This window comes from Megascapheus bottae, chromosome 11 (genome assembly GCF_031878675.1).
Source record: "Megascapheus bottae isolate mThoBot1 chromosome 11, mThoBot2.hap1, whole genome shotgun sequence".
Classification (NCBI taxonomy): Eukaryota; Metazoa; Chordata; class Mammalia; order Rodentia; family Geomyidae; genus Megascapheus; species Megascapheus bottae.
This window is the reverse complement of record NC_143519.1, coordinates 49,491,564-49,504,872: the sequence shown is the minus strand read 5'-3', so window position 1 is coordinate 49,504,872 and position 13,309 is coordinate 49,491,564. Positions and strand designations below refer to the sequence as shown.

At 34.5% G+C, this 13,309-nt stretch overlaps 1 protein-coding gene across 1 annotated transcript in view; it reads right to left on the bottom strand.

Moving 5' to 3' along the window:
- The window catches only part of Brca2 (BRCA2 DNA repair associated), a 53,730-nt gene that overhangs the window by 26,963 nt on the left and 13,458 nt on the right, over positions 1-13,309 (bottom strand). Inside the window, exons 8-11 of the mRNA XM_090342226.1 lie at positions 11,766-11,815; positions 11,312-11,423; positions 9,278-10,366; positions 2,605-7,395 (exon numbers count right to left, since the gene is read on the bottom strand). Coding sequence (XP_090198352.1) covers positions 2,605-7,395; positions 9,278-10,366; positions 11,312-11,423; positions 11,766-11,815 — 6,042 coding nt within the window. The remainder of the gene's footprint in view (positions 1-2,604; positions 7,396-9,277; positions 10,367-11,311; positions 11,424-11,765; positions 11,816-13,309) is intronic.

The window sequence follows — 13,309 nt, the reverse complement described above, 5'->3', positions numbered from 1 at the left end:
TCAAATGGTATTAAAAGATTTTAAAGTACCAAAACTAAAAAAAAAAAAAAAAAATTTCTTCAAACTCTTTTTTTGGGGGGATGAAAATAAAAAATTGAAGAAATGAAGTTATTATAAAGTTTTGAAGTCAGCAAATAGATTTTTTAAATATTACCAAATTACATTAAAATATTAGGAAGAGAAACATTTACTGAAAAGTTCTACAAAGGTTAAGATGAAATCATAGGGGGTTGGAGGGAGGGAAATGGGGACCAAGACAGGTGGAAGGGTATCAATGTATGTGAATTAATGTACCTTCTATCTGGCAAATATCATGCAACCCTTCTATTAATTACAATAAAAATATATAAAAAAAAAGATGTAATCATATCTCAAATTATGCATCTCCATGTCAAATTGTGCATTTCCACTAAGTTTCCTGGCAACAAGCACTTTTTTTTTTTATGCTTTCTTGTGGGGAATGAATTTGTAAGATTTAGTAAGTGACAATATCCATGCAAGGCTTGATCCACATTTTAAAGTGGTTCAGAAAAGGTTCTGTGTGGTGAAAAAACCCAGAGGCTGCTGAAGCTACACAGAAGTGAGGAAAATTAAATAGTAACATTGGTAAGAATAAGTACAAGTTGGTAAAAAGCCACCCCACTAATACACACAGAATAGGATGGATTGCTAAAAGCCAACAGTTCCCACAAAAGAATTATGAACATCTTAAAACATATGTACTTTAGAATTTTGTTCCAAAGAATAACAAATAATTTAAGGTATGATAGTCTTATGCTTGTGCTCTTATATTAAGCTTCATAGAATGTGACCTGAAGAACACTGGACAAAGTAAAGCTGTATCAGCAGACAGATGAACCAGAGCAAACTGATAAGGTTCAATGTTTTCTCAGTGATATAATAGGGTTGGATAAGAAGGTATAACTCGAATAGTCAAATGGAGCTAGTTTTTTTTCAAGATTGTCTACTTGGGATCTGAAAAAGTCAGTTCAGCATTTACTATAATTGTAACTAGTTGATAGATTTGATCATTTAACATTTTTCTTAGGGTCAGTTAAAAAAAATCCAACACTACCAAGACATGTGAAAGGGTATCAATGTATGTGAATTAATGCACCTTCTATCTGGCAAATATCATGTAATCCTTTTATTAATTACAATAAAAAATTAAAAAAAATCCAACACTAGATGGCTGAGGATGTGTGTATCTAAGTCATTATATAAATAAAAGAACAGTTGATACTGGGGATATAATTCAAGACTTTAGTCTCTAATACCTCTATAAATAAATAAAGATTGGTCTACTACTTAGTAATGGCAGCTGCTAGAAAACTTTGTAAATGAAGAACATGAAGGAAGCCAACATTTATCAAGTTACATACACTATTTCAATACACTATTAATTTACTACCATATATACTATTAATTTATAAATTTTATATTTTTTCTTATGTGAAAATGTTTCCACACTATTAATATAAAGGTGATATACAGAAGGGTCATAGTTATATAAGTCAGATGAATAGACTTCTTTTTGGACACTGTCACTCCCTAATCTTTTTATCTATATTTTATTTTTATCTTGTTTTATTTACTTATTTTTTGTTGGTTGTGGGTCTTGAACTCTGGATCTGGGCACTGTCCTTGAGCTCGTCAGCTTAAGGCTAGTGCTGTACTACTTTGAGCCACAGTGCCACTTTGGGTTTTCTGGTGGTTAATTGGAGGTAAGAGTTTCATAAGACTTTTGTGCCTGGACTGGCTTTGAAACATGATCCTCACATCTCAGCCTTCTGGATAGCTAAGATTACAGGTGTGAGCCACCAGTGTCAAGCTGTCTATTTGTCTGTCTATCTATCTTTTATTTTATTTCAGGATAATGAATAGAGGGGTTACAGTTACATTCGTCAGGTAGTAGGTGCATTACTTCTCGCACATTGATATTTCTTCTCATGATTTTGTGCTCGTTTCCCTCCTCCCATCCCCTCCCATTCATCTTGTTTCCTCCTCTTCCCTCCCCTATTTCAAATTATCTATATTTTATAGATGTGGAAACAGACTCAGAGAAGTTAAATAGGTGGTATAAAATAGTAGTATAACTGAACAGTACATAGCACCCAGAAAGTAAAACTAAAAACACAACTTTTTAAGAGCCACTCACCACTACTGTTACATATATGTAAACATTTAGTAGCTTAGCATTACGCAGGCTTTCCTAAAACACAAACTTTTAAAAGTAACTTCTCAATCATAACTGTAATAGTAATATTTAACAACTGGAGATGTCACAACAAGATTTCTTAGTAGAAAATGTTTCGCTCATTTTTTTTTGCCAGTCATGGGGCTTGAACTCAGGATCTGGGCACTGTCCCTGAGCTGCTTTTGCTCAAGGCTAGTGCTCTACCACTTAAGCCACAGTGCCACTCAGCTTTTTCTTTGTATGTGGTACTAGGGAATCAAACCCAGAGCTTCATGTATGTTAGGGCAAACCACTCTACCACTAGGCCACACTCCCAACCAATATGCTTAGCTTTTAACATTCTAATTACTAGTGTACAATGGCCAAGGTGAACAAAATACTTGCAAATCATAAAAAATAATACATACCAACCATGTTAAGGGAAATTCCCCTTCTTTTCCCAGTTCTGGAATTGATCAAAACCAAGTCCTTCGTGGCGCCTGTAAACAGTGACTGTTTGGCACGTGCTGGTGGTTCAGGATCTGTTAGCTCATCGTCTTCCATAAAAGCTTTGGCAATCTCTACTGCTTCTGTTTCAAAGTAGTTTCTTGGATCTTTGGAATAAGTAGAACAATCTCCCGCATTCATTTTCACAGGAACATTAGAAAAAGATTTTTTGCCAACTTCCATTTTTATGTTTTTGGATAAAGCTTTTTCTTTTCCCAAAAGATGACTGTTTTCAGTATGTGACATGTTGGTCTGTATTGCCAATTGTTTGTCTTTCTTAAACTCAGAGCAATATGGAGAAACTTTAATATCCTGATTATTTTCTGAAGAACAAATTTCAATATTAGAGTTATATAACTTATATTCATTATTATTAGCCTTTTGTACTTTGGAGTTTATAATATGTTCTGAGGTTCTCTTCTCAGTACAAGGAAGTATTTTTGATGCTTCTTGGCTAGATTTAAGTGAATGCTGCAAGGTATGCTCAGCTTGGATTAAGTCGAATTCCTCAAACATACCCTTAACTTTGTGTAAGGCACTTGTTGAAACTGCCACTTGTTTTCCACCTGCTGTACTAAATCCAGAAAAGGCAGATTTTACATTATAGGAAAATGATCTGGGGGGTGACTGTTCATTCTGGGGGTTATGCACCATAGTATTTTCTTTTCTTGTAAACTTCTTTGAATGCTTACTTTTAAGTGATTCTGTGGAAGCAAATTGCTTAGCATTATCGTCTATCTCACCAAACACCTGTATTGCCTTTTGTAATGAAGCATCTGATACTTGCACAGATTTACCACTTGCTGTGCTAAAAACCGCCAAAGTATTTTTAGAAGAGACTGATGGAGGAAATTCCCCTACATTAAATTCACACTTCTCTGGAGTTTTTGAACTAACACAAGGCGATACTTGGGAAGCTTTCTCTAATCCAGATGTACTTTGGTTGCATTTTAAAATGTGTTCATTTTGAATGTCAGCAAAGACTTTATGTGAATCAATGAAGTCATTATCTGCAGAGTTAGTGATCTCAATATCCTTTGAATTGTTTAATGCCTTACCTGCCACATTTTTCTTCTGGCAAGTACTTAATTTATTCTCAGTGATTTGCTTGGGTACCTTCTTGCAGTTGTCTGTAAATATTTCTTCCACTTTAATTTCATTTGAAATGCAGAGCATTTTACTAGTAGCTGTACTGGATGCAGGTGACCCTATCTCAAAATTATTTGAATTAGGGGTAGCCAAATTCAGGGCTGGATTTTTATTTTTGCACAGTGAAGAGTCAGTCACAAGTTTCTGAGCCCATGTATCTTCAGTTTGCAAGTATGTATTTGCATCTCTAACAGTGGATACCACTTCAGAAAAACAAGCGAGTTCCTTGTCTTTGACATTTATGACTGCCTCAATACCACAACCACTGTTATTTTTTGAGGAAGGTCCTGAGTACTGATCATTGGAATGACAAGAGTCAGAATAGTATGAATTGCTATTAGACATACTAAGGTTACTGAAATAGGCAGAATCTTGCTTTTCAGAGAGATTTTTGTCATTTGCAGCTATACTGTTTGAAATATTTTCATATGACTGTTTTCCTATATAATCATTAGGATACTCATTTACACATACAATTTTGGCAAAATTCATTTTTTCATCAAATTCTTCTCTAAGCAACTGTCTTGCTTTAGACAGCGAAGCCTGACTCACAGAAATTTTTCTACCATGTCCTGAGTAAAACACAGGTTGATTTATGCTACAAGGTGTAAAACCTTTTGCTGCTTCTTCCTCTATATTTTCATGTACTTTCTCTTGCAGAGACACATTGTTTGAGACTTTGAGATTTTCAGTTTGTTCAACCAAATTATCGCTTAACCTGGGTAATATCACAGGTTCCCTACCAACAGAGGTTTTCTCTTTATCATCTACAGAATTCTGCATTTCTTCACATTTGGGGACAGGTATTTTAATTCTCTCATATGTTAAATCAAGCCTTTCTCTAGAGTCTTCTTTGTACCTTAGTGTCCTTGTTTCTTGAAAATGAAAACTGAAGGTTTTACCATCTTTTTCATCAAAAAGATTTTTCACTTTATCCAGACACTCCTTGGCAATTTTTACTTTTTTCCCGCTAGCAGTATGAAAACCCAGGAGAGTAGGTTCTTTGATCTTTCCCATCACACAGTCAGATGGTAGTTTTCCAGTATCAACTGGGATACTTTCTTCTGATGTTTTGTTTTTAATCATGTCTGTTTTCCCATGACCTGAAATGTTATTTTTGCTCTTAATTATGCCAGGAAGTAATTCAGAATTAAAGAGATTTGAAACACTACTTATTTCTCCCATTTGTTTATCAAAGAAATTTGAAATTTCACATGAAGACTCTTTGAAGACTCTATTATCTTTCCCACATGCAGTCTGAAAGGATGTATCAAAATCTTTTATAATTTGCTCTTTCTTACTGACAGCTAATTGTTCTTTATTTAAGGAATTGGCAAGACATGTTTCTTCAGCTTTCATGACTTCCAAACAAGTTAAGTCTGACAAACTTTCTTTAGTCTGTATGTTTCCTTCTTTTGTGAACTGGCTAGATGATTTAAGATATATATTATGCCTATCAATCCATTTCAAGGAACTTTCACTCTCATGAATGTAAACTGTATCATCATTCCTACTAGAGTAAATGCCATTGTATTCTTCTAATTTACAAATACTTCTGTTCACATCGGTACATCTGTTACATTTCCTTCCCATACTTTCAGTATTTTCTTCACCAAAAATGCTAGGAGTCATTTCAATATTATTTTGTAATATTAGTTGGCATTTACTATTCTCATTTAAATTTTTATTATTGTTGTGACTTTCTATCTTATGTGCTGAAACAAAAGAATCATGACTATTACTGGAAGAAAAGCTTGCCTCTGCTTTTATAGAGGTTTCCTTGTGAATAATGTCAATGTCATTGAACAGTTTCACAGCTTTTTGCAGAGCTTCTGTAGAAACACTGAGTTTTGTACCAAGAGCAGAATAAAAGCCTTTAAACTCCACTTCACTTTCATCTGTTAAGAGAACAGATGTACTTTTGTTATCATTTGTTTTCAGTAAGCAAGCAGAGGTCTGTTTAACTCTGGCAATATCTTTAAGTTTCTTATTTCTATCCAGCTGACCTTGAGATGGAGCATCAGAAGGGTGATTGGAGTCAGTCATCTGGTTTCCAGGCATGTCATATGTATGATTTTGTGCTCCATGGCATGGTTTTCTAAACTGTGTGAATTCAAACTGACTCTCTGATTTCTCTAATATAGTAGAAAGCTCTGTAACTTCTGCCTTTTGGCTAGGTGTTAAATTATGATTTGCACTGCAATCTTGCTTTAAAGACAGTATTTGAGGGGATGTGTGTTTATTTTCCCAGTCAGAAACAAATGTACCACTCTGAACACATGGAGATACAGTACTAACCAACTGTGAGTTGGATGTGTAGAGTTTGCTTAGCTTCTTTCTATTTGTATTTACAATTTCAACACAAGCTAAGCTAGTAGGATATTCTTCTTCAATATCTTTGAAGAGCACTTTACTCTTCTTAATGTTATGTTCAGAGAGTTTTATTTCCTTATTGGAAGCTGTTCTGAAGCAACCACTAAAACTGTCATCTGTAACTGAATCTAACAGCCCTGACCATTTCTCTTTATAATCATTTCTGCTCGATTTTAGCTCTTGACCTGGAGTTCTTTTTAGATTCTGCTTTGCACTATTTCTGTTTTCTTTTGTAAGTTCATAGACTTTATCTGATGAGACAAAACCTTCTGTACTCAAAACTTGGGTTGCCTGTTTATCACTGATGTCTGTATCTATTGCCATCATGCAGTGCTTGAAAATGGGTTCTTTTATACAACTAAGGTCTGCTTCATGGCGTTCCTCAGTAGTTTCTAAAACAGGACTCTTTCTTTCCCTAGTTATCTGAGAAATGAAATTATTCTCATTGTCTGGGAAAATTCTGTCTTCAGAATTTAGATGGACACTTATTTCTGAAATTAAGGATGTTTCTTCTTGGTCTTTTTTGTTTACTGTTAGATTTCTATTTTTATTGAGTTCCAACTTCACTGAAGGTGATGCTAATTTTATGTATTCTTCAGGTGGCATGGTCTCAGCCTTTTTCAAATTTTCTTTTAAAAGACATATTTCTGGAATTTTTTCCAAGGGAATGTTCTGGGTTAACTCATTATCAGCTTCACAATTCTTAACCTTAGATTTCTTTGGCATTTGATACAACCCTTTTCCTCTAGAAATAACTGGATTTAAAAGAGGACCTTGGGAACTGGGATTTAATGTAAGCGTGCTGGTATTATCAAGATCATCTAAAAAACTTTCCTGTGATTCAAAGTGAAAACTACGACATTCTACTTCTGCAGGCTGTACTATAGGATGGCATGCTGCAACCAATACCTTTTCTTTTCTATCTGAAATCTTTTGGCTTTTTGGAGCATCTCCACACTGTCTTTCCTGTGAGCATGACAGAAAATCAGTTCCTGGGGTTATAAATGGCTGTGACTGTTCTTTAATTTTTGCTTCTTTATAATTAAGATCCTCAGGTATTATTACACTAGCATAATTACTTTCATTGTCAGAACATTTTCTCAGAACTGTATGAAAAGAGTTAGCTAAGGATGTTGGTTCTTTGGCCTCGTTCTGGAAACAGTTTCTTCTAACAGAAGAATCCAATGAACCTAAATATAAGAACACACAGTAATGAAATAAAGTTAAAAGTACTACTATTAAACCTACTCAGCAAATACCTTTTCCTAATTAAAAACATGAGTATGTAAAATGAGGATGTGAAAAACAAAAAGTAAATGCCACATATATATATATATATATATGATGAGTTATAAATACTATTTTGAGGTATATATACAATATATTTATATACATACATACATTTAAGCATAAATAAGGGTCAAGGGCTTTTTCTGGTTTGTTGATAGGACTAGGGTTTGAACTCAGGGCCTTACGCTTTCTAACACTTGTACCACACTGTCTTCCTGTCCTTTTTACTCTGGTTATTTATTTATTTATTTAGCCAGTCCTGGGTTTGAACCCAGGGCCTGAGCACTGTCCTTGGACTTTCTCAAGGCTAGAGCTCTACCACTTGAGCCTCAGCACCACTTCCAGCTTTTTTTTTCTATGCATGTGGTACCAAGGAATCGAACCCGGGTCTTCGTGCATGCTAGGCAAGCACTCTACCACTAGGGCAAACTCTCGACTAGTATTATTTTTTTTTAAGAATTTATTAATGTTGATTTTTACATCATATTTTAAATGACAAGTTTAACATACAAGTGTTCAAGGAGGGAATCTCTATTTACAATCACTGGGACTTAGTATTTAGAACTTAATCACAATTAGGCTAAGGGTTTGTATGTCATAGAAACATATTAATTTATGAAATAAAACATTATGTCTATAGAGTCATAGGTTTTTATGTCTATATACTTATGTTTGTATTTCCAATACCATGTCCATAGCTTTGGGTATGCAGTTATTGAGTCCTCGCTCTTGTACTCTTTGGATTTAATAGCCACATATTAAGGATACCATGCCCCTTTTGTTCCTTAGGTCTTGACGTGTCTCACTCAACATGATTCGCTCTAGATTCATCCACTTTCCTGCGAATGCCATTATTTTATCTTGTCTGTTGGCTATGTAGAATTCCATTGTGTATATATACCACATTTTCTGTATCCATTCATCTGCAGTAGGGCATCTGGACAGCTATTATTTTTATTTATTTATTTTTTGCTAGTCCTGGAGCTTGAACTCAGGGCCTAAGCACTGTCTTGGGCTATCTGAAGACAAGTGCTCTATCCTTGAGCCACAGCATCCCTTCTGGCTTTTTCTGTGTATGTGGTAAAAAGGGATTGATCCCAGGGTCTTGTGCATACTAGGTGAGCACTCTACCACTAGGCCAAGCTCCTGGCTCTGCTCTGATTATTTTTGAGACAGGAAATAGCATTTTGCCTGGGCCAACACAAATCAGTCTTCCTATTTGTTTCCTCTATTACTATATCAGGAAGACAGGTGTGTATCACCATCCTCAATCTTTTATACTGAGATGGGGGAGGGGTCTCATAAAACTTCTGCCAAGGGTTGTCTGGAACTAAACTTCTCTCAATTGCAGTATCCCATCTGGAACTAAATTCCTTTCAATCTCAGTATCGCATGTAAATTACTTGAGCCCACACACAAAAAAGGATGGTTATTTATTTACTGAGCAAACTAATCAAATAGGTTTTAATGGCATGATTTGTAAACCCATGTTTTCTGGGAGCATGGCTCAACTGGTGGACCACCTGGTCGAACAAGTTCAAGGCCCTGAATTCAAATCCCAGTACCATTAAAAAAAAAAAAAAAAAGAAACCACTCTACTGGTAATTCAAAAGCTTCAACATCAATGTGTATTTACACACATTGAGATATATTTTGAAACTGGATATAAAAAGCAACAGAAACAAATATTATTATGCTTTTAAGATTAAAGAAACACATGTACTGAAATAAATGAACTTCTATCAAACAATATGCATAATTTGGGAAACATAAAAGAGGTACCTGAATGAACATCTGTAAATATAAGTGGTGCTTCAGACTGTGATGAATGGCTTGTTGGTTCTGACTTTTGCAATTTTTGTGATTTTTTTCCTTGACAAGATATTTCATCATTTATGGCATAAATAAACTTTTTCCTCTTCCTTTTCAAACTGGATATTAAACCCTCATTTTTCAAAGTTACAGAAGTATGTGCACTAGTGGCTGGATGGTTTTTACTATCAAGTGAAGTAGGACAGGAAGCATCTGCCTCCTGCGACCAAACAGCATGTATTTCCAATCCACTTTCTTCCTTAAAGTTTGCACTGATCAGATTACCGGAGCAAACTACATCAGAAGTCTCTTCAGAAGGTTGTCTTACCCTGAAAATGGACCTTTTGATACTTGGAAATGGAGAAACTACTTGGGAAGTTCCAGGCACCACTTGCTTTTCTACAAGAAAGGAGTCTTCATGAGATTCAAGCTGTTGTTCTTCATCTCTCTTACCTAGCAGTGTTTCCTCATGTAATGTTTCTTCTGATTGTAGAAGACTAGACATATGCAGCAAAGAATTTTCTGTAGTAACAGAAGTCATGCATTCTTTCTCAGCGTCCATTAAGTTCTTTTCTGAATTATCTTGGTCATAAGAAGAAATATGCAGCAGAGGTATTTTTTCCATCTGGGTTCCATTGAGGCCTGAGAGAGCTAGCTGCGACCATTCACAGTCTGAAGATGGTACAGCCTCCTTGGAGGTTTTGTCACTTTCATTGCCAAAGGGGTTCTGATTTCCTAAGTTAGTATCTAAAGGCCCACTATCACTGGGTTCCATTTCAGACGCAAATGAATATTTATCTTCTTTTACTTGTTTAGCTTTCTCAGTGAGTTCATCAGTGCTTGTTTCACAGAAATGTTTTTTCCTTGTCTTATCCAATCTTATTTTTTGTAGATTTCCTGTCCTCGTCTTAGAAAAACATAATGAAAAACTATCTTCTTCAGAAATATCTGCAACTGTTACATGTGCTTCATCTTCTTGGGTATCTGTCATTGATGTTCCAAAGTCATCTTTGTCACTATTGACTTTAGCAAATGAATTCTCTAACACCTTCCCACACCCTGTCAAAATTTAAAACAAAAAAATTAATAACATTTTATAATACAACTATGCAGTCCATAATACTATTACTCATTAAGTTTGTGTTGTACATATACACTGATACACATGCACACACAGAGGTATCCAACCTACATGTTTATACAGACATATATACTTAGAAAGATGCAATATCCCAATGAACTGACCAAATAACTGGTATATATCTAGTTTTTGATATATTTACTTTCCAGTTTTTTTAAAAAAAAGGACTGCATAGTTAATTTCAGAAAACTTAAAGTAATAGGCTTTGCTTTTGTATTACATATAGACTAGTTCTGTCTTATCATGGCAACTTAATTAAAAATATATATTATATGTATATAGTTATATAATTATATTATATATAGTTATAAATATATAGTTATTTTGCAGTCCTAGGGCTTGAGCTCAGGGCCCTAGGCACTGTCCCTGAGTTTCTTTAGCTCAAGGCTAGCTCTCTATCACTTGAGCCAAAGCACCATTTCTGGCTTTTTCTGTGTATGTGGTACTGAGGAATTGAACCCAGGGCTTCATGCATGCAAGGTAAGCATTCTACTATTGTGCCATATTTCCAGCCCTTATTTATATTTTTTGAGGCAGAGTCTTACGTAGCCCAGGCTGTTCTGAACCTATGATGCTCCTATCTTAGCTTACCAGTACTAGGATTAAATATTGTCACTTAAATAAAGTTAGTTTTTCCCTTCACTATCCTGAACCCAGTAGTCAATAAAGCACAGCCTGATGTTTTCTCTACAAGAAAAAGAATAGCTGGACTAGAGTATGGCTCAAGTTGGTAGCCTGACCAGTAAGCCCAGGGCCCTGAGTTCAAGTCCCAGTACTAAAAGTAAGAGTGAAGAGAGCAATACTGTCAATTAAAAAAATGATTAAAAACAGTAGGTTCAGGTAAACAAAAAGACAAAACTTACCACGACTGCTAGCTTCTCTCTGATTTTTATTTTCACTATTAGGTACAGATGGAATGAGATGATAAGGAAAGTCTGAAGAAACATTGTGTTTGGAAAAATGGTCTTTCATTATCTGCAAAAGGATTTTTCAAAATTACCAGTATAAACATTTTTATTACACCATCTGTGTGTATGTATGTCTATAATTATATAGTAAGATTTATATCTTATATAATATGTACATATATATATATATACACACACACACACACACACACAAGTATACATATGTATGAACATTGTTGAACAGGAAACACAGTTTTGTTCAAAGTACATACAGGATCAAGTGTAGAGACTTCCCAAAAATGCTAGGTAAATTATAAATTAGAGCACAAAACTGTAGGACAACTGATTGTCAAAGGATTCTCAAATTATAATCTCCAATAGTATAATCAATTTGAGTATATTTACTTACAATAGTTGTATCATTAGGAAATATAGTTCCAGATGTTTGCTCATCTTTAGCTGTAAAATAAATATTAAACTCATCTGTACTGTATTATGTATTAGACATTTACATATTATAAGTGCCACAAAAGCTTATATATTTCTACAAGTAAAAAAATACTTATACTATTCAAAAAAGGAATCTGAAAAAGAATGAAAGGCCAATGAACACAGTGAATAAGCCATATTCATGTCCTTAGTACCAGTAACAAAGTGGTAAGAAACAATTGGTTGGTAGTCTTATTTTCAGATAATACTGTCAACAGTAACTCAGAAATCAGATAAAACTGTAATATAACTTATAAGCTACAGAGGGACTTTAGCATTTAGAGGCTATAGACTGAAGGCATATTTAATATTACAACACACATTTCAGTTTTTTTGTTTTTGCCAGTCCTGGGTCTTGAACTCAGGGCCTGAGCATCGTCCTAGGGCTTTCCTCAAGGCTAGTGCTCTACTACTTGAGCCACAGCACCATTTCTGACTTTTCTATGTATGTCGTTCTGAGGAATCAAACCTGGGTCTTTGTGTATGCTAGGTAAGCACTCTATCACTAGGTCAAACTCCTGGCCCCATATTTCATAGTTTTAAAAATGCTTTTCACCTTTATTGTTATAAGTAACAAAGTTATATCACTCTCAGTTAAAAAGAAATCAAATGGAATGTTATTGTGTTAGAATGAACAAACGAACTAAAAAAAAAAATTCCAGTTTGGGTAGAAACTCATGCTGAGTACAACCCACAGCAATGTAAAGAAAAAAAGAAAAAAAAGTTAAATATATACATAGACATATATAAACATGTATATACATATATACACACTTATGTGGATCTATTATATAACACTATATTACTGTGTATATATTCACATATATATGTGCTCATATACATAAGATTTATACTGCATACTTTTGTAAGTTATACTATATGTAGAAAAAGTAGATAAAGTACAAAATATCAAATTTGAATTTCAGATAAATATTTAATATGGATTTCAGATAAACTGGTTTTTTTTTTTTTTTTTGGCCAGTCCTGGTCTTGAGCTCAGGGCCTGAGCACTGTCCTTGGACTTTCTCAAGGCTAGAGCTCTACCACTTGAGCCTCAGCACCACTTCCAGCTTTTTTCTATGTATGTGGTACTGAGGAATTGAACCCGGGTCTTCATGCATGCTAGGCAAGCACTCTACCACTAGGCCAAACTCCCAGCAGAAACTGGGTATTTTTTAAGTATATTTCATGAAATTATATACTAAAATCTAAAGAACTACTGAGAAATATGACAACTCTATGTGATATATTTTTTATTTTACTTTAGAAACAAAAATAAGTATGTGACTGACAAGATAAATTTCATAACTAGTAGTGTCATGTTCTACAATCTGATAAACAATGACCTATCTAATCTATAAATAAAAGAATGTAATTAGCAAATACAGTTTTTCTCATTATCTAATTTTTCATGTCTTGCCTATTAACTGTGAGGTGTTTATTCCAATGAACTTCCAAATTCTT